This window comes from Canariomyces notabilis (genome assembly GCF_033297395.1).
Source record: "Canariomyces notabilis strain CBS 508.74 unplaced genomic scaffold N656scaffold_12, whole genome shotgun sequence".
Lineage (NCBI taxonomy): Eukaryota > Fungi > Ascomycota > Sordariomycetes > Sordariales > Chaetomiaceae > Canariomyces > Canariomyces notabilis.
In genome coordinates, this window is record NW_027041834.1 from 533,519 (window position 1) to 553,290 (window position 19,772).

Sequence of the window (19,772 nt, forward strand, 5' to 3'; positions counted from 1 at the left end):
TGTATTGAATTCCTCCCGTCCCCGCATAGTTCAGAACAGTTGGCTCATGCAGCAGTCATGCTGCTTAGCTGTTGGCCAATGAGATCCGCAATCAGGCCTAATGAACCCCTCAGTGAAGAGGGAATGGTGGTACTAGTAGTCGGGCATGACCAGATGTCCGGCTTTCTCTTAATCAAACCCGAAGGAATTCTCTTTGCAGGCGCTTTCATGTTGATACTGACCGTCAAAGAAACACAACCCCCAGCCGTGACATTTTCCTCCCGCCATGAGGCTGATCAATGTTCACACCGGCCAGCTCGAGGAGCCCAAGGGCCCACCGCCGTATGCTATTCTTTCTCATACATGGGGGGACAGCGAAGTTTCGTTTCGCGACTTGAATCACCCAGACGTCGAAAGCCGCCCACAATACGCCAAGATTAGACATTCGAGACGCCTCGCTGCGAGTCGGAACCTCGATTATGTCTGGATCGACACCTGTTGCATTGACAAGAGCAGCAGCGCCGAACTTTCCGAGGCCATCAACTCCATGTTTGAGTGGTACAAGAATGCCGAGGTGTGCTTTGCTCACATTGAAGATCTCCCCTCTGGCGGGGATACATGTACCGAAGGCGAGCTGGGGAGATGCCGCTGGTTCACAAGAGGGTGGACGCTTCAGGAGCTCATCGCTCCAAAAGAAGTACGCTTCTATGACCAGAACTGGGAGGACAGGGGCACCAAACAAAGCCTCCGGGACATGGTGTCCCACGTGACAGGCATAAGGAAGGATATTCTCCTCGGCGCAGCCCGACTCGACGATATTTCCGTCTCCGAGAGGATGTCGTGGGCGGCACATAGGAACACGACGCGTCGAGAGGATATAGCCTACAGCCTCCTTGGGATCTTCGACGTCAACATGCCCCTGATATACGGCGAGGGTGGCAAAGCCTTCATACGACTCCAAGAAGAGATCATCAAGCGTACCAATGACCTAAGCCTTTTCGCATGGGACGCCCGAGATATCACGGAGCCCTATTGTGGCATCTTGGCCGATTCCCCTGCTAGATTCCACGACTCTTCCCGGGAGCTCTCGCGCATATCCTGGGCGCAGTCCGTGTCAGACTTCGCCATGACCAACAACGGCTTGCGCATGACAGTCCAACTCTGGGTGCCTTACCAACCGCAGCGATGCCAAACCAGCTTTCCCGGATATTTCCTATGCCTCAATCAATGGAGACAAAATGGTCATCAATATCGCAGAGACCGGGCAGTCGGCTTATTCCTAGCAAAGGTCGGACGAGGGCGTTTTGTTCGAATTTCCCACACGTCCTTGACACCTAGGTTGGGCGAACCTCAACTCTCGGACGAGAAATACAAGCTCCAGACCATCTACATTGCTGCTTCATACTGGCCCAGAACCGCTGCCCTGGGAGTCTGCGAATCGGCTCGCATTCAAGTTCATTTCCGCCTGCCGGAAATCTTCAACATAACCTGCGTCGCTCCAAGTGCCAGTTGGGATGCCTTTAACCGCTTGTTTTTCTTCGATTCTGGTGTCTCGGGCTGTAGCGGTATTGCCTGTGTCTCAGGAGTGATCGAAGATGAAGGAGGGAAAGGGAAAATATTCATCAGATTCGGGGTCACTCTTGAGGAAAACTCTACCTTGACGGGTCTGCGCTGGGTCTGTTGGATGTTCAAGTGGGACAGTGATGATCTGGACGCTTTCTTCCAGGAAAACCCCGCTATACTCACTCGAGATGTGTGGGCCGCCCGCGCTCCGGTGCTCCCTTTCCGCCGTGGTAGGGTGGAGTGTCTCTTCTATGACTTGTGGTCATACAAACTTCGCATCTCGGTTTCGATTTCGGAGCACGTCATGCCATCGATATCTTCAGAGCCAATTCCAACTATCATCATTGAAGCTTCGACGTGGAAACCAACATTATCCGAGACGGAGGAGTGGACACCTATATGCTAGCTTTTGGGATGGGGAGAGGAGGAGGTATCTTTGTGGATGTTTTTGATGTACTGTACTGTACGAAGTATGGATAGCATCATTAGCATCCTCATTGTATTGTACAAGGGATGTACATACATTTACAGCCGGTCAGATGGGCAGGCCTAGCCGCCGAAGACACCACAGCCAGGATGTGGCCCCGACTGGACTCATCAATTCGTAGGTAGCGCCACTCTGGAGCTTGCGTTGGCATTTGGTGCCTGCCGCCTCCAGGCCGAAGCGACTTGCGTGACCAGCAATGGTCTTATGCATAAGAGCTGCCGATGTCGTTCAAGGCGGTTGTCGAGACTTCAAAGAGCCTTACATGGTAACTCTCGATTCCCTCTTTCCTAAAGGCCCGTTTGTTCTTGCCGTGTCGGGTGGCTTCCGGAAGGCGACCCGAGTCCTGGGGCCGCAACTTAGGTACCTATTGCATATCCAACAGACCGTTCTATGGATCTTTGGATTTGACGCGATTCACAAATTCACTTCCATTTTGTACTTCATAGTGCTTCTCAACTCCACCATCACCTTTTTCCTTAGAAGCGACCTATCCACAGTTTGCAGCCGGCGAGTCATCCCACAGAAACAAAGCTTCTTTCACTGGAACAGTGGAAATCACATCCTGATTCTTAGGGGAGTGCAAGGGCCAAGAGTGGCCTGTGCATGCGCCGCAGCGGCTGCATAGTGGCCCAAGCTTATTACTGTAGCTGAGCTAATGCTGTGATACAACACTTTTGGCTCACATCGCATCGCCAAGCTCCATCACCTCTCCTCGCGAAGTTTGGGGTCAAGCACAACAGCCCAAGTCTGTATCTTAACGATACAAACTCTTGCGGCGGGATTATTTGGTGAAGACTGTACCCCAAGTTTGCGATCTGGGATTTGGGGTTTCATGAAGGTGCGCACACCGCGGCAAAGGTTCATTTGGTTTCCTTGTTCTCGCTGTGGGCGCTCTGCAACTCGGAATTGGCCTGTTGGTGTCGCAGCAATGCGGCCCCCTCACAACCAACGCCAACGCGATCCCGTGCAGCCATTGTCTTTGCTGCAACTGGCGCAAACAACTAGATCCTGCCTCATGCTCTAGACTTCTGATTTTGTGACTAACATAGGGCCGTCAGGCTATTCTCTAGTTTCGCCTGTCGATTTACAAGACGGAGATAGGGACTTGTTGCCGTGGGTTGAGCACCGAACAGCCGCCGTGCCCGCCTCGACTTCGACTCCAGCTCTGCGAGGCGAAATGATCGACGGAGCTCCTTGCAACACCCGAATTAGTTCCACTCTTGTCGCCGTCTCCATCCAGTCTTCCCGGCGGATCCGTAGCTCAGTCCACGACGCCACATCCTCCTGCGACTGAACCAGCCGGGCTCTGCCGTCGCTGTCGCTTCATACCGGCAAGCCCTGTCGGAGCGAGTGAGGTGCGCTGCAAAACAACATAGTACAGCTATGGACGAGTCGTTCGAGGCGCATTCTGGCGCTGCCGCGGCCTTTGCTGCCTCGGCCGGCGGCGTGGCCCCGCCGCTGCTGTCCGGCCTGTTCCCTTCGGTCGATACCATCTCGCGTGCCACTTCGCCCGGTCTCCCGTGCGCCGAGCATCAGAATGAGGACGACAAGAAGCGGTACCGCCCGCGAACCTTCAGCTACTTCCGACTTCTCCCATTCGATGTCGAGGACGAGTCACACCGGGACGCCGCTCTCCGGGGCATACTGAAGAATCTGTACATTGCCATCATGGCCGAGGATTTTTCGCCAGGAGCCCTGCACTGGACACGCGAGCTCCAGGGCTGGTTGAATCTCAAGTTTGAGATGACCAGGGATCTGCGCGCTAGGCTTGCGCGTCTCTACTATGACCTTTCTCTGGCTCGAGGCCTGGATAGCAATACGGCCGACCGGTTTTCGAGGATGGTCATCACCCTGACAAGGCGAGTCCCCTTGCCCCGGGAATAGCGCTTGGTGCAACGTGTTGACTGATTGTGCGAACATAGAAAGAGGCACTACTTGAAGCCTGGAGAAGACTTGACCCTAGATTGGCGGCCGCTGTGGAAGGAGATGAAGGCGCTGGTCCTGCCCTCGGAGGCCGGGGCGCATCAGGGGATGCGTCGACGGTCACAGAAGCACCTCATGAAGCTCTGCCTGCACGTTAGCTCGTATTTCGACCCCAAGGAGCGGCGGGCCATCCTTGATGAGCTGCTGCCTTACTTCAGCACTTCAGCAACGGCGAATGCCTACATCGTGGTTGGCGCGCTCAATGTGCTGTTACCTACTGGCCCTACGCCTCCTACCGAGGCCCAGTCTCAGCCTTCGGACTTCGTTCCGACTTTCTTCCACCTGTGGTCCCTCATGACGAGGTCGAAAGCATTTGATGTTTCCTTCATCGACATCTTCTCTCGCATGGCTCGCGACTATCTGGGATGCGCGCATACCCCATTTACCGAGCATGGCATCTTCACCCGCGAGCAATCTGACCTCATTTTCACGGCAATCTTGAGATTGACCGAGATTCCTGTCGGACAGGCCAACTCACCATACACCTCGCTCGACTACACCGCTGGATTAGGCGTCTATCTGGAAAAGGATAAGAAAAAGTATCCAGTCCCCTATATGATAGCGAGATGGATCGTCCACTCTCTGTCTCCACTTTGCCTCGGGCAAGAGAGTTCCATCCTCTCCAGCCTGGAGGGATTGATGGAGTCGATTGACACTTTCTTTCACCCCTCGAACCAAGGATCTTGGACCACCTTCCTGGCCCAGCTGACCTTCTTCTTGACCGATATTTTTGTCTCTCGCTGGAACCGCGAGCAGAGTGGCGAGTTAGACGTGCCTCCGGAGAGACGTATCAACGACGAACTGAAGAGACGGTTCGTGCTCGCGCTCAAAGAGGTGACCTTCATGGGGCTCTTTGGCAAGAGCTCCAAGGTGGTTAACTACTACTACTCAACCCTTCAAGGTCTCGCTTTTCTTGAACCAGACTTGATGCTTCCCGGCGCCTTGCAACGATTCTACCCTAGCCTGCAAGGGCTTGTCGAGGTGCACCGGACGACGTCGAGTCTTTGCGGGCTGCAGATGATTGCCAATATCATGGCAAAGCATAAAGGGTATCGCTGCCATATCACTGCGTTACTGGCGCTCGCGCTCCCTGGCATTGATGCGAATGACTTGGGCAAGACACAATACACGCTCAACTTTATACAAAGTGTCGCTTACAGTATTCCGTTTGTGCCGCTTGCCCACCAGGATGACAAGATCCACGACACAAGTCTCGCCATGAACTGGGTGCAGGCCGAAGTGGAGAGAATGGAACGCGAAGGACAGGACGTGAAGATCAATTACAATGAAGAGCTTACGGATGAGGACGAGGCCAATATTTTGCGTTCGTCGACCGCCGGCCTGGGTGAATTCGTGCTGGCCCTGTTGGGCAAAGTCTTCGCCTTGCTGGAGAACCTCCCTGATTCGAGCCACCTGCGCTCAGGTTCGCCTGAGGACAATGTAATCAATACATTGCCTGCCGCCCTCACGCCGCTCTTCGCATCTCTTTCACCGGAACTCTTCGACATGGTCTTGGAAAAGCTGGCAGCCTTCGTTACAAGCCATGTTGTGCACCAGGCTCGGGATGCAATGGCATGGATATGCAATGCGCTGTGCAAAGTCAACCCGGAGAAGACTCTCAAAGTCTTTATTCCAATGCTCATCGTCAACATCCGCAACGAGATAGACTACGGTGCCGCATCCGACAGGAGCAGCGGCACAGAGGTTCTGCCCCGGGACCGCGCCCTGGTGTGGAATGTCAGCATGCTCAGCATGTGCGTTGTGCACGTGGGCAACGAGGTTTTGAAGTACAAGAAGGAGCTCTTTGACATTGCGCAATACATGCAAGAGAAGTGCCGAGGTCTCCCCACAATCCACATCTCGAACTACATTCACCACCTGCTCCTCAACTTGACACACACGTACCCTATTGATAACGCCCTCTACGAGCCTGATGTCGTAGCCCGTGGCTTGGACATTCATGACTGGGGCCGCACAACCGCTCCGTCAGAGCTGACCATCAAGTGGCATCGCCCTTCGCACGCCGAAATCCTATTCGCGGTTGAACTGTTTGAGAGCCAGGCCAACGACGCCGCTCAAAGAATAGAGCAGCTCATGAGCGATGACCCTCCGGTCAGCAGGAAAGGGAAGAACAAAGAGTGGTCAGACGAGCTCTCCCGGAGCTTGACTGCGCTTCGGTTGATCATTTCCGGCATTTCCACTCTCTTTGACCCGACTCGAGCTTCCGGGGAGAGGAGTGGCGAGAGTATCAACGGCAGTGGTGTAACCGACACTGAGGGCGATACAATGATGGAGGAAGATGACGACCCTCTTGCTGAAGTGGCTGACGACGAGGAACTCAAACGCCAGATCCACTACCCGGCCGGCTATCCCTTGAACCCCAAGGATCCGATATACGACCGCATCCACGATTTGCGCGAGGACATTGGAAGGCTGCTCTCCAAGACCCACGCCTTCTTGAATGCAAACCAGGAGGACGATGTTGCATGCTTCACCTCCCTTTATGCAACATATAGGACTTGGATTACGGACGTTGGCATCGAACGATCCGCCCATCCACTGGAACGTCTTGTTCGGTTGTATAGGGCCGATATCTCCCCTTTCAAGATCAGCGGGCTCCGGAAAGTCTATCCGCGACCCCTGCTCATCAAGCGCGCCGATGCTTACCAGCTCCAGCGTGTCAAATACAACTCGGCGTACCGCAAGAAGAGCGAGCTCGACAAGCGCTTGCTGCTTGATCTCGCTGAATCCTGTACTTCCTTGTACGCAGACGTGCGTCGAGTCGCGCAGGGTGCCCAAGATTCATCCCTCAAAGCCCTCATTGGTGGGCGACCTCTCGTGATTCCTGTTATTATGGAAAGATTTCGCAAGGCTCTCAACGAGAACGATCATGACCGCGTTAAAGGCGCCATGTATACGCTGCTTTTCACGACGCTGATCAAGACGTTGATGCGCGACTGGCGGTTCGCCCCGGACCTCATGCGGCTCTACATCCAGACGGCTGGGGTGGACAAGGAATCGATTCAGAGTCTCGGCTCCTCTGCGCTCTACCCTCTCCTTGAATTCGGAAAACCCTTTGAGCGCATGGTCATATTCGACAGCACTGTCCTCAAGACGATCGAGCCCGCAGATGACTGCTCTGCCATCATCAAGCGTCGGAACGACTTCATCCTGGACCGGCGCACCAAGGTTGAGGAGAAGAAGGCCGCGCTAGGCTTGGAGCTTACAAACCTGGCAAAGGCATCCCATTGGAAGATTGCAAACAGGTGTACCATCTTTGCCGTAAACCTTTGCCTGCGATTCGAGACGCTTGCGGACCCGGAGTTCATCGCTCTGATCGCCAATGGGGTCAATGACCCCCATCCCGGTCTGCGATCCAATTATCTCGCAGCGTTTTCCGCCATTTTCACAGCGATAGATTTACGTGCAGTTTACGGCCATGACTACAGGAAGTTCCTCCTTGAGGACGAGATTGCCGAGAACAAGTTTGACGTGCCCGTCCCGTCGGATGACCCCCTCCTCACCGAGAAGTATCTAGCGCAATTCGAGAAGTACGATGGCATCGACTACTTCGTCGACAGCGACTACCCTGGCTGGTTGGTGTGGGGAAAGAAGATCACGGTTTCGAGCGCCAACCCGAAGCCCTTCCTGGCGTATGACGAAGTCGAGGAGGCCGTGCGGGAGCAGATTGGAAAAATAATCACAAAGGATTGGTTCAAACAATGCTTTGAATATCTCAAACAGGAGCCAAGGGACGCCTCGGCGGACCGCTTCCGCATGCAGAACTTTGTGCTTCTCATGAACGTATTTGACCTGATGCACTACGGGAAGACCGCGGCCACCTTTGACGATATTGTCGATTTGGTCAAGGACGTGTATGGCGACGGCAACGACAAGCACCAACACCGCGCCACGGCCGAGATCGTTGGAGCGCTGCTCTCGGGCAGCGTGGATGATCCGAGGGACATTCGCGACCGGGTCTGGAGCTTTGCTGCTCCCCTGATGCTCAAGATCATTGCAGACGATTTGACACCTGATAACCTGCAGTATTGGATGACGTGCTTACACGTCGTGGTCGACTCCAAGGATCCACGGCGGTGCAAAGAACTGACCGAGGCGCTGGCGTCCTTCCGGCTCGATATGAACTCGAATGCAGCCTTCAAGGAGTCATCCAAGGTCCAGCTCGTCGAGTTCATCGTTAATGATGCCGGCTGGCATTTCCGCCATGAGAAGCCCATCCTGGAGGACTGCCTCGCCCACATCGACCACCCATACAAATCGGTCCGAGAGTCTATCGGCCGCATCATCGCGACCATCTACCGGACGCGGTACCACGAGTCCTTCAAGGACGTCTCAAGCCTCCTCGAACAGAACAGAGCCGAGTCATCAATTGGGCTCCGCCCGTACACGCCGTCTGAGGAGTTCTCGGCCACCATCCATGACGTCTTTTCCCGCCTCGAAAAGTGGCGCCACGAACGGGCCCCAGGCCAACAAACCCCGTCCAGCTACACGTCAGGCTCCAAAACGGTCCTCATCTGGCTTGACAGCATGCTGTCCTCTCAGGAATGCATCCAACTAGTGCCCTTCTTCCCCGACCCGTTCATCGACCAACTGCTACACATGATGGACGTCAAGGAAGACCCGGAACTGATGAAGCTGGCGTACCACGTCTACCGGCATCTGCCTAACATCCCCTTCCGGAGCGGCGAGGACGACGCCTTCATCGCGGCACTCATCCGCGTCGGTAAGACGGCCTCGTCGTGGCACCAGCGCCTGCGCGCCCTCGTCAACATGCAAGTTGTCTACTTCCGCCGCCTGTTCCTGACGCAGCCCGCGCAGCGGCAGATGCTGTTTGACGCGGTCGGCGACATGCTCTCGGACACGCAGCTCGAAGTCCGCGACTGCGCGAGCGCCACCCTCGCCGGCATGATCCGCTGCTCCCCGGCCCGAGTACGCAATCCCATCATCTACCAGCTCAAAGACCGCTTTGAGGCCCAGCTGCGAATGAATCCCATGCCCAAGAAGAAGGTCCCTGGCACCGACACCCCGGTCGACATGCAGAAGCAGATCGTCCGCCGCCATGCGGCCGTTCTGGGGCTCGGCGCCCTCGTCGAGGCGTTCCCCTACGCCACGCCCCCGCCGAGGTGGATGCCCGAGGTCCTGGCTCTCCTGGCTACCCGTGCGGCTAGTGACCCCGGTGTGGTGGGCAAGGCGACTAAGGCCATTTTGGCGGAGTTTAAGAAGACGAGGCAGGACAGTTGGAGTGTTGATCAAAAGGTTAGTTCTTTCCGCTCTATTTTGTTTTCTAATGATCTGGCGACTAACCGGTGGGATTCTTCATGGCAGTACTTTACCAGCGAGCAGCTTGAGGATTTGGAGGGCGTGCTTTGGAAGAGCTACTTTGCTTAGCCTCATGTAGCCTTCGCGTCGACGTGGTTGTCCCGATCCCTGCTCACCTGTCGGTGCGGGGACCGGAGAAAAGAAAGATACGATGGCAAAAAGCAAGAATAGGGGTCGGTTGTTGCATTGCACGTCGTTGGGCGGTGCGGCTTTGGTCGAAAAAAATAACAAAAATAGCGCGGGCATATTCACGCATGACAGACGCGGGAAACGGCATCAGCGCCTGTGGCTCAATTGTTTGGCTACTCATGGGACAGATGACGATGCTCCAACTGGAAAACAAGGGATGGACTGCTGGGTATATGATGATGGCAAGCGCGGGCTTGATGGTGCGGACGCCGGACTGTGTCAAGCCAAGTTTACCCAGGGCGGCTCCCTGGGAGTGGGAGAAGGGGACCTTGAGGAATATGCATGGGTTGTGGTGTTGCAGAGAATGGTTGGATCAAAACGGCTTGCTTGGGATGGACCGGTGAGAAACCAAGAATTGTGTTGTGTAGAGTACACTACGGACAGTTTTAGAATGGTATTGTATTGGTATTGTTTCAGGGGGCCCTACGTTTGCCGGCCTGTGAAAGAGTCATGTGCCATCTGAGCGGCGCCAGGCAAAACAACATCATCGGCCCCTGAAAAATAACTGATGACTTCCGGAGGAGAAGCGATACCTATGCAAATCCAGACGGACAAAGAGGCAAAATGATCGACCCAGGGATCGAACCTGGCACCTTCTCGGTGGGAGAAACCCCAATTGCATCCAACTTTGTGAACGAGACGTGATAACCACTACACCAGTCGACCATTCGTTGGTGTTGACTGCCGGCAGGCACGCTAATGACGAGGCAGCCACAGGACACCCCTGCACCCCATCACAGGTTTTGGTTTAACACTAAACAGATTGCGGTTATTGCCAGAGAATTTCTTGGTGAAGGAGATAACAGCGTTGAGGTCGAAGATATGGCAAAAGGTAAGGTTATCTTGATATTGGTCTGAAAGACTCCCAACTCCGGTGTAAGTCAGATTTAGTTCACCCTTTATTCCTTCAACTTGTGCGTCACGAAGATCTCAGTCGTGACGGCTAGCATCTGGTCGACGTCAACGGGAACCGTCCATTGACCCCATTCTTTCTATTTGCCGTGCAGTGACAGTCCTGACGAGAACTTGCTCCTGTGATCCCTCTACGTGGTTTTGTGTCCGGAGAAGGGTACAATGCAAATACCCCGCTTAGAATTCTGCCTCGTCGCCATTGTGCTGGGCAGCGATTGGACATCAGGGAGGTGGGCGGGAAGGCTGCCTGTAGGTTGTACGACACTGCTACCTATATTTTAATTTTTATTTCCCCTTCATTTGCCCTGGTGCTTTCCTACTTCTCTCAGCTTCGTGCTTTCCCGCGCACCTGGCCTCGTGCCTTCCCTATACGGAATTCCAAACACGCCCGCCAACATGTGGCTCATCAACACCAGTACCATGCTTCTTGAGTCCTTCACTAACGCCGAAGACCCAAAGTATGCAATTCTCTCTCACACGTGGGAGGACGAAGAGGTCTCATTTCAGGAATTCGCCAACCTTGACAAGGCAAAGGAGAAGGCAGGCTATGCAAAGATCGACCAAACATGTCGAATTGCCAAATCCCAGGGGCTGCAATATGCCTGGGTTGACACATGCTGCATCGACAAAACCAGCAGTGCTGAGCTGACCGAGGCCATCAACTCCATGTTCCAGTGGTACCGGCAATCCGACGTTTGCTACGCCTACATTGCGGACCTGCCTCCCTGCCAACAAACAGACACGGTCGCCGCCAAGCTGGATTGGCTTTCTACTTCAGCCTCTAAGAGCTATCGCTGGTTTACGCGCGGGTGGACCCTTCAAGAGTTGATCGCTCCCCAAAGGCTCGAGTTTTATGACAAAGACTGGGAGTATCGTGGCGACAAGAAGGGCTTGCTCGCCGAGCTTGAGCAACATACCGGCATTGATGCGCCCGTTCTCAAAAACAGTGGCCTTCTCTCAGGCTGGCCCGTCGCAAGGAAGATGTCGTGGGCGTCTAGCCGGCAAACCACGAGAGTGGAGGACATGGCGTATTGTCTCCTGGGTATTTTCAACGTCCACATGCCCATGATATACGGGGAAGGCAGTCGGGCATTCATCCGCTTGCAAGAAGAGATTTCCAAGGAAACAAATGACCTATCACTGTTTGCTTGGACGGCAAAAATGCCTCCCATTAACATGACTGAACTGACGGACAACCTCGCACAGCCCCCGGCAAAGGTATCCATGGAAACAAGTCCTCTATCCTTAATTGCCGTCAGTGCGACTGACTTTAGCGGCGTCCTGGCACCGTCTCCAAGAGAGTTTTCCGAGTGCCGTGATATCATGAGAGTCAGAAACCCCTCGAATCCCAGCCTGGAATTCACCCTGACAAACAACGGGGTGAAAATGAAACCAAACATTGGGCGGACCGAGTCCGGGGAATACGTTTTGAGCTTAGAATGTGCTGGTACATGTGCGGTTTCCGAGGATGAAAGCGAACCTGTAGGGCTTGGCATCTACCTGTGCAAGACAGCCTCCGGCTTCGCCAGGATACGTCCGTGGATGTTGTTTCTTACCGACGACGACCGCATCTGGGCCGGAAAAAGAAGAAGAGTCTATATCCACAAGACCCTAGACGCCGAGCAGCAGCAACGCATCGCACTTGAGGTCGAAGGCTACATGTTCATCCAATATAATGCCGCTAAGCCCTACGCCATAGAGGAAATAGTCTCGTCACCAAGAGCGCTCTGGGACCCGGAACTGAGCCGCTTCCTTACCATGCAGGCGGTGTCCTCTGTTGGCACGGAGCAACCTGACATATACGCTCACTTTACTGGATTCCAGATGTTCGACGTCAGCCACCGCGGGAAGCATCTCTGCCGCTGCCTCCTGGTCTGTGGGATTTTCGAGGATTCCTGGTCCCGTCTCCGACCCCTTGCAGCCTTATACGAAGAAAGCGATCCCAGCGCCAAGACCCTTTTTGAGGATATCCGTGCCAGTCGAGGCGCCGAAGGCGACACGGCACTCCTTAACCGGATCCGAAATTTCGTTATATCGCGGAGAGAATCTTTCGACACTAGCGAGGTTCTTGAGTCGCAGCACGTCCTTGACAGAGTCGTGGAAACACGTCGGGCTTTCATCCTTCTGAACCTCTCCCACTTGCCGGATTCCGAGGACAGCAAGGTTGAGGTCCAGGCCGCTAAATGCAAGGTTGTGGTTGACATTCTTCCAAAGAGCCGACCACTCTTGGCCAGTAATTCGTAAAACTGTGGAAAATGATTTACTAGGTAGTATTAGCTCCCTAGCTCCCTAGCTCACCCGCGAGCAATTACCTTAACAGTGAACTTTGAAACCGTCTCTTTGCTTCACCACGCCTCTACTCCCGTGCTCCCGAGTAGAGTATATTGTCTAGGGCACACATACTGAAGTCGTCGACACACGCATGTCTTCCACAGGGGTATGACACAAGCAACTTCAAGATCCCCATCAGCGGCAGCAAAAGCACCTTTCTTAACACGCACGAACGGGCACAGCGGCCGGACAGTGCGACTTCAAACTTGATTATGTACATATCCTCATATCCTCAATAACCAACATCATGCCCTCGGCTCTGCTTATCATATCAGGTATCTCTCCAATGTGTTACTTTCAACACTCATCTCTTATCTATCCATTCTATCCCCCGCTACCTCCTCGCCACATCCGCCCAGCTCGGGGCTGTCGGCAGAGACGGAACCACGACACTTGCTCTCTTACCGTCTGCCGACGCAAACGTTGACCGCGGTGACGATAACGCAGAACCGCTATTGACAGGACTGCGGGTTCCTGAGGGAGCTAGGGCGGAACTGATGACGCTCGCCGCGTCGTGTTCACCGTGTCCCTCCCTCGCAACGCTCCCTCTTCGTCCATTCATTTCTATCTTGACAAACCCAAGGCCAATACCACTTGAAGAAGCTTCCGAGGGGCGGCGACTTGGAGTAACTGTTGCGTGACGGTCGGGGTCGGCTTCTGCAATGTGTTGTTGTCTTGAATCCTTCTCCTGCTGATTCAAATTCAAAGCAGGGCTGGCCATTACAGGCGTCCCAGCAACGCTAGTCGCGGCGATAGAGTGTTTTGAGAGTGTGAGGGGACTGAAGATGGAGCTGCTCCTGCTGTACTGCGTGCTGTCTGAAGAGGTGTCGCGGTTGAAGACGGGCGTGCTTGATCGGATAGGGGTTGCGGGGTGGACGGGTCGCGGAAGACGGGAGCTCGAGGTGCGAGAGTGAAGTGGGTACCCGACGGTGTCCGGGCTCGGACTGCCGTTGGGCACCGGTGCCGGCGAGGGTAGCGTGGGCGTGCGTATAGGCGCGCGTATCGTAGAGTCTCGGCGAGTTGCTGCTGTCGCTGGCAGGGGCGATGCGGCGTGAAGAGCAATTGCGGCGCGGGCGGTCTGGGAGTAGCTAAGGCGCGAGCCTTGTACCGCTGCTGATGGCGGAACAGGCTGTTGGGTTGGCGGAGTCGGCAATGGCTGTGGTCTAGCGGTTAGAAGGGGCTGGTTCATTGGGCGCGTTTGGCTCACACCGTCCGTGTTGTGACTGCCACCGGAGACAGTACGACCAGAATGCGGCCGCGGAATCCCTGGGCGCAGCGGTCTCTTGTTGTGCTGCTGCTGCTGCATTTCGGCAACCAGCTCCTCTAACCGCTTTCGTTCGTTGCGCTCCTTCTCGAGGTTTGCTTGTAATTTGGCAATGTTTTCTGCCTGAGCTTTGCGCTCATTCATAATGCGTAATTCGTACGTCAGGTCTTTCTCTTCCAAGACCTTCAGCCGCTTCTCCAGGTCTCCAAACCCGTCCCGCAGGCGATCCCGCTCCTCGGCAAGAAGCTTGAGTCTATTGTTCATACGCTCAGTCATAAAGCGGCTGCTCCTTTTGCAACATGAGGAATGATAGACCTGGTCAATGCCCCCGAGCTCGGCAAGCTCGGAGTCAACCTGGAAGATGCTGGGTCGAGCATTTGGGTCTGCTGAAACCATCTTCGAGACCAAGTGGACAATGTGTTTGGGTCCGAATGTAGGGGCGCTGGGGTCTTCCACCTCCTGAGTTGCAAGCGCCGAATTCTCGAGCTTGCCCGAGTAGTCTTTCAGTTTCTCTGCCTTCGTCATCGGTGATGGCTCCCCTAGAACGGCCTCAAACGCGTCCAGCGGTTCCCTGTACATCACAGTGGCCATGCCGAGTAGCACCATACCAAGAGAATACACATCGGCCGTTCCCATTGACCAATCGTAATCCACTTGATGGCGCTCTGGAGCCTTCCACTTCGATGTGCCCATCAAATCCCTAGTCATGGTGTGATCCTGTCCGTGGACATCTCTGGAGATGCCAAAGTCGGCGAGGTACACGCGCCCAGGGTTGAGGAGGATATTCGAAGGCTTGAGGTCCAGATGACGAACGTCCGCTTGGTGGCAATAGGCCACTGCCCGAGTTATACATCCTACGATATGCTGGAGGTATTTCAGGGGACAGCCGTTCTGAGTCGGGGTGGTGCGTGCCGCGCCTCGAGTGCGCTCAATGGCGCTAAGGTCTTTCAGGTCCAAAGCATGCAACCGACTGATGATATCCTCGCGGTCGCCATGGCCAGACCGTAGGCAGTCGATGTCATTGAGCAAGGAGTCGAGATTGCAGACGGCCACGGGCCATAGCAGCAGATAGAGGTTCGACCGGACGCAGTATGTCCCAACGAGCTTCACGATATGGTCATGATCCAGCTTTTCCATGACATTGGCCTCCCTGCGCAGATCCTGCACCGTCATCTTCCCGCGCGGGCGAATGTGCTTCCGGGCTAGGCATATTGATCGATTATTATGGTTGTATTGGACCTTCTGGACAACTCCAAAACCTCCACTGCCCAGAGGAGTGTCGAGAGCGAGTTTGAATCGATTGTGCAGCTTCTTGGCTTCGGCCAAGTCTTCGGGCGGGTGTTTGCCTCTAGCAACCGGGTCAGCAAGTTGGGAGGTGGGAGCTCGCAACAATTGGGGCCTTCAACCCACATTCCAGACCAGTAATGGAGAGACTTTTCCCAATCTTGCAGGATCTGGCGCTCATATTCCTCAAGTTGTGACGGGGTGAGCCGCTCGATGGCGGAGAGGGACGTGGGCATGACGGTGTGCCATTCTCCGAGGTCGCCCACCATGACGGATACAGGCCGGCGGCGGCTGGCGACGGGAACCTGCGGGTCCCGTGGAGACGGGAAGACCTGACTGCGAGGACGAACCATGGGGAATTGGGAAGGGTTGGGCCGATAAAAGCAAGTGGGTATCAAACTTCATGACAATGCGACAACAAGGGAAGAAAGGAAAGAGACAGAAAAGAAAATTGTCAAGATGAGATGTTTGCAAGGCGGGGAAGATATTCGGCAATGCAGACAGATATCGACGGCCGCCATTTTTTTTCCCTCGATTCCGTTCCAAGCACGGGAGCTGAACAGGGGCTCTGGCCGAAAAGCTCAGCCCCATTGACCGCCGTTTATTGGGGCTGAGCTGGTAGTGCCGGGTTGGTGGGCCCCAGTGGGTAAGCGGGGAGTGTGGAGTTCATTGGTCAATCGCGGGGTTTCACAAACGCAAGGGCGCGCCGTGCAGGAGAGTGGAGCCCAATGGGCTATGTATTTGCTTGTAAGAGAACAGAAGAGTTGGAATAATCTCGATTCTTAACGATAGATTAAAGGTGTAAGAACATACCTTAATCTAGGTGCTCGATTGTCCCTGCTATCCGATACACCCTGGGAATGGCGGTCCACTTGATGGCGTTGGGTTCCGTGTCGGGAATGTATTGTATGTATGTACTGTACCTGTGTAGGGAGTGCCACTGCCTCGATCTGTTAAGAGGGGTAGTCGAGAGGCCGATGTTTGGGTGCAAAATCTTGGCTGCACTAACAGCCACATTGGGTGGGAACCTTTCGAACCAGTCTGGGTTTGCGCGAAGATCCGGTCATTCCGTCCTCGAGGAGCGCTGCCGTTGACAGTTGACACGCCGTTCATAACTTCATTGAGCGCATCTCCAATCGACAATTCCGATGTTACTACACACCTAGCAGGCGATTGAGACGTATCGATTTGCGGAAGTAGCTCAGCTCAATTGAAGTTCAGGGGCAGGGACTTAAGCCAGTATATGTGAGTGAGTACAGTACAGTCAGGTTCTGCAACTTCCAACTGGAAGTACTAGTAGCTGTAAAGGCTGCCCGGATACAGGGATCCTCACCCAGCAGCTCCATGTCTGGCGTTCAGGATATTCAAACAACGTCGGCGGTAAACTGAGTGACCCTGAAGGTAGCGGGCCCTCCGGTAAACGCCTCTGTGCCGACTTGAAACACTAATGTGCGCAGTTAGCAAGCTGGTCATATTGTTCAGTTCATAGCCACTGGCAAGTCAAGTCCAACTTACCAATCAAATTCTGCTGGCTGGAGGGAAACCCTTGGTTCCTCTCGAGGTAGTTAAAGAACTCTTTGACATCGGCATTGAAGGACTTGATGGTGCCTGAAGGAGGGACGAAGCTGTACACCCTCATGGCTCCGTTATATCCTGCCCAGAGATCCCATGTCCTGCCAGCCACTGAGACAGATCCAACGGACGACCCAATGGGGTAGACGTTTCCGTAGCGTGCCAACCTGTAGTAAAGTCAGTACTGTAGGTGATAACTGAGAAAGAGTTAAATGCCCACTTACCAAATCATCAACTCATAATCACCACTGCTGTTCACATGGTTTGGATCAGTAGCCGTAAACACATCATAGGCGACATTGGCGCGGATATTCTCGTTGTCGTATTGCCAGTTGATCGTTGTCGGCATTCTGCTGATGGAGCTGATCCTCTTGCCCCTCGAGAACTGGCGGCCGCTATAGGGATAACTCTTGACATTGTTTTCACCGCCCTGCCACGTCCAAGTCGTGTGCCACTGGATGCCGCCGTTGTTTGTGCCGTCAAGATAGGTGCATTGCGACCCGGAGGTGGCCGAGTCCTTGCCCCAGAGGTTGTTGAGGAGCTCGTAGCCGTTTCCAGACCAGTAGGCGTACAGTTCGCAAAGAGTGCGTTGTTGACGAGGCACGATCTGGGACTCAGGCTGGAGTGGCGAGGACAGCGCCAAGGTAGCTGCGCTCAGGAGGAAGAGGGCGGTCTTCATTGTGTCTTCTGCGGCGGCTGTAACCGTTGTGTCTCGTCTTGTGTTGGGTCGTGAACTGGAGTTCCTCGCTTGCCTTTGGAGTTCCTCGATCAAGGACGGTCTAGGACCCCGTCATATATACCAACTCAATCACCTAAGGTACGCAGCCTTGACTTTTGAGCGCCCGACTCCAATTTCACGGTTTGTGTGCCCCTACATCGTATTCTCAAATCGGAAGCTCGAGTTCATCTCCAGATCCAGACGGTAGTCGGCCCTTCCCCGGCGCGATGGCGGCGATGAATGGGGATTCAACAAACTCGTCAAGCTGAGCTTGGATGTTTTGTGCTGTTCGGAGCTTGTTCCGTTACGGAGTCAGGAAGTTCATGTAACCGCACATGCCGAGTCGATTCCCGACCTGCAATTCAGCCGTGACCCGAGGACAACCCCCGCCCATCAGGCACTTTACTTTACAAGCGCTCGAATCTAAGACAATCATGGTATTGTCTGGCCAGTGCATCCGTGGGAGCTTCCATTCAGAAGAAGGAATGTGAATAGGTGAGGCGAGGTACATATAACGTATGCCTCGCTAGTTCGGACCTCTAATCCGATTGTACTCCTCCGATACCTACCACTCTTCCAAGTTAGCAGTTGAAACATCCAAGCTTCGACAGACAGCAATAATGCTGATTCGCTCTCTTCGCCTTACCTGGGGGGTCCTGGGTCTCCTCCTCTCGGGATGTGTTGTTTCGGCCCAATCCACCCCAGTCCGGATCATGTCCCTGGGCGACTCCATCACCGGCTCCCCGGTAAGCCTCTTCCGCCCACTCCCATTTCCTGGTTGCCCTGACCAATCAACCAGGGATGTTGGCGCGCTCTTCTCTGGCGCAAACTCCAGACAGCCGGCATCACCAACACCAAATTTGTCGGCAGCCTGCCCTCCCCGGGCTGCGGTTTCACTTATGACGGCGCCAATGAAGGCCATGGCGGGATCCAAGCAACGGGTATCGTCCAGCGGAGGGAACTCCCTGGGTAGCTGGCATCCGCAAAACCGGATGTTGTCATGATGCATCTGGGCACCAACGATGTGTGGAGCAATAAGGGTCCAACTGAGATCTTGGCTGCGTTTGGGACTATGGTAGATTGGATGAGGGAGAGTAAGAAGGATATGAAGATCCTGGTATGACTTGTTGTTCTTGTCCAAGTTCTAGAAGCTGATGTCCAAACAGGTTGCCCAGATCATACCCATTAATCCGGCAAACTGCCGGCAGTGCGGTGATCGCGTGGTCGCGCTTAACAAGGCGATTCCAGCATGGACAGCGTCCAAAAACTCTACCGACAGTCCCATTACCGTCGTTGACTGCTGGACCGGATTTGATACGGCCAGGGATACAGGAGATGGTGTGCATCCTAACAACGCAGGAAATGAGAAGATTGCAAACTGCTGGTTTGAGCCCCTGCGTAGGGCAATTCAGGGGTAAATTGACACTGGCCCCTGAACTCGGGCTTTTAGCTTCAATTTGCGCTGGTAAATGACAGCATTATATCCAAATCTTCAGATACCTGCTATTTTCGATTCTTCTCCAGTCCCCAGGTGCCCATGGACCTGATCTTGGCCATGAATTGGAGGCATGTTGCAGTTCAGGGCAAACCCGGCAAAGACCAAAGCCAGTACCGTGATGGTCACGTTGGTGGAAGCACAGTAGATACATGTAATGGCCCGAGACAAATTTACCTCTAGGCTTCCACCTGGAACAACCTGTTCTAGGAAGGCGCCCATTTCGAGCGAGAAACATCTACCTACCCTATCAGTCAGTACCTTCCAAAACTCAACTTGCCTTCGGCCCTTCCATTGGGCTGCCCTTTCCAAACATGAATCGGCCCGGGCTCTCCGAACGTTTTCGGCCCATCCGCAACGCGAGCCTGGATGTAGCATCAGATATTACCCACATACACATGTATGTAGGTACTCAGAGTCCATCATATATAGATTGGGGATGATAAATGGGTTTACCACAGATAAGCGAATGAGCCGATGGCGCTCCACGGGTACTACCTGGTATATTGAACCCCAGAGTCCCGGATTGGGCTGGCATCCTCGGTTCGGACCGAAGTCTGATGAGGAGACATCACACATGCATCGTCCGGGGAATGCTGATCTAAAACCCGCATATTGGTATGCCTACCAAACTGAGGTCTGGTACCTACTTGGG

General features: G+C 54.3%; 6 protein-coding genes and 1 non-coding gene across 7 annotated transcripts; 4 read left to right on the top strand and 3 right to left on the bottom strand.

The window, feature by feature from the left end:
- The first annotated feature begins 167 nt into the window (after nucleotides 1–167).
- Nucleotides 168–2,447, top strand: N656DRAFT_779742 (HET-domain-containing protein). Its single transcript, XM_064815248.1, has one exon. It carries the CDS (start codon nucleotides 266–268, stop codon nucleotides 1,946–1,948), a length of 1,683 nt encoding a protein of 560 aa, XP_064669794.1. The 5' UTR covers nucleotides 168–265; the 3' UTR covers nucleotides 1,949–2,447.
- Nucleotides 2,448–3,233: 786 nt separating this feature from the next.
- N656DRAFT_115881 (uncharacterized protein) lies at nucleotides 3,234–9,514 on the top strand. Its single transcript, XM_064808532.1, has 3 exons — nucleotides 3,234–3,888; nucleotides 3,952–9,289; nucleotides 9,359–9,514. The coding sequence occupies exons 1-3, from the start codon at nucleotides 3,413–3,415 to the stop codon at nucleotides 9,419–9,421; spliced, it is 5,877 nt and encodes a 1,958-aa protein (XP_064669795.1). The 5' UTR covers nucleotides 3,234–3,412; the 3' UTR covers nucleotides 9,422–9,514.
- A 592-nt stretch (nucleotides 9,515–10,106) lies between these two features.
- On the bottom strand, nucleotides 10,107–10,207 carry N656DRAFT_t82. The gene has a single exon. It is a non-coding gene; the product is annotated as a tRNA-Val (tRNA).
- A 300-nt stretch (nucleotides 10,208–10,507) lies between these two features.
- Nucleotides 10,508–12,908, top strand: N656DRAFT_115953 (HET-domain-containing protein). The gene is made up of 2 exons (XM_064808533.1): nucleotides 10,508–10,702; nucleotides 10,913–12,908. Exons 1-2 carry the CDS (start codon nucleotides 10,616–10,618, stop codon nucleotides 12,695–12,697), a joined length of 1,872 nt encoding a protein of 623 aa, XP_064669796.1. The 5' UTR covers nucleotides 10,508–10,615; the 3' UTR covers nucleotides 12,698–12,908.
- Nucleotides 12,909–13,118: 210 nt separating this feature from the next.
- Nucleotides 13,119–15,601, bottom strand: N656DRAFT_710068 (kinase-like protein; the record flags this gene model as incomplete). Its single annotated transcript, XM_064811642.1, has 2 exons — nucleotides 13,119–15,396; nucleotides 15,459–15,601. The coding sequence occupies 2 exons, from the start codon at nucleotides 15,599–15,601 to the stop codon at nucleotides 13,119–13,121; spliced, it is 2,421 nt and encodes an 806-aa protein (XP_064669797.1).
- A 1,095-nt stretch (nucleotides 15,602–16,696) lies between these two features.
- On the bottom strand, nucleotides 16,697–17,583 carry N656DRAFT_710390 (glycoside hydrolase family 12 protein; the record flags this gene model as incomplete). Its single annotated transcript, XM_064811672.1, has 3 exons — nucleotides 16,697–16,776; nucleotides 16,848–17,071; nucleotides 17,129–17,583. The coding sequence occupies 3 exons, from the start codon at nucleotides 17,581–17,583 to the stop codon at nucleotides 16,697–16,699; spliced, it is 759 nt and encodes a 252-aa protein (XP_064669798.1).
- Nucleotides 17,584–18,232: 649 nt separating this feature from the next.
- On the top strand, nucleotides 18,233–19,361 carry N656DRAFT_837250 (carbohydrate esterase family 3 protein). Its single transcript, XM_064818822.1, has 4 exons — nucleotides 18,233–18,368; nucleotides 18,422–18,591; nucleotides 18,655–18,739; nucleotides 18,789–19,361. Exons 1-4 carry the CDS (start codon nucleotides 18,243–18,245, stop codon nucleotides 19,038–19,040), a joined length of 633 nt encoding a protein of 210 aa, XP_064669799.1. The 5' UTR covers nucleotides 18,233–18,242; the 3' UTR covers nucleotides 19,041–19,361.
- The last annotated feature ends 411 nt before the right edge of the window (nucleotides 19,362–19,772 follow it).

Excerpts from the sequence above, each read along its gene's own strand:
- N656DRAFT_115953 (XM_064808533.1), top strand. The coding sequence starts at position 10,616 with ATGCAAATACCCCGCTTAGAATTCTGCCTCGTCGCCATTGTGCTGGGC. Across the intron at positions 10,703-10,912 it reads GGTGGGCGGGAAGGCTGCCT|TATGCAATTCTCTCTCACAC; the intron begins GTAGGTTGTACG and ends GAAGACCCAAAG.
- N656DRAFT_115881 (XM_064808532.1), top strand. The coding sequence starts at position 3,413 with ATGGACGAGTCGTTCGAGGCGCATTCTGGCGCTGCCGCGGCCTTTGCT. Across the intron at positions 3,889-3,951 it reads ATGGTCATCACCCTGACAAG|AAAGAGGCACTACTTGAAGC; the intron begins GCGAGTCCCCTT and ends GTGCGAACATAG. Across the intron at positions 9,290-9,358 it reads GTTGGAGTGTTGATCAAAAG|TACTTTACCAGCGAGCAGCT; the intron begins GTTAGTTCTTTC and ends TCTTCATGGCAG.
- N656DRAFT_779742 (XM_064815248.1), top strand. The coding sequence starts at position 266 with ATGAGGCTGATCAATGTTCACACCGGCCAGCTCGAGGAGCCCAAGGGC.
- N656DRAFT_837250 (XM_064818822.1), top strand. The coding sequence starts at position 18,243 with ATGCTGATTCGCTCTCTTCGCCTTACCTGGGGGGTCCTGGGTCTCCTC. Across the intron at positions 18,592-18,654 it reads CAGCGGAGGGAACTCCCTGG|CAATAAGGGTCCAACTGAGA; the intron begins GTAGCTGGCATC and ends CGATGTGTGGAG. Across the intron at positions 18,740-18,788 it reads AGAAGGATATGAAGATCCTG|GTTGCCCAGATCATACCCAT; the intron begins GTATGACTTGTT and ends ATGTCCAAACAG.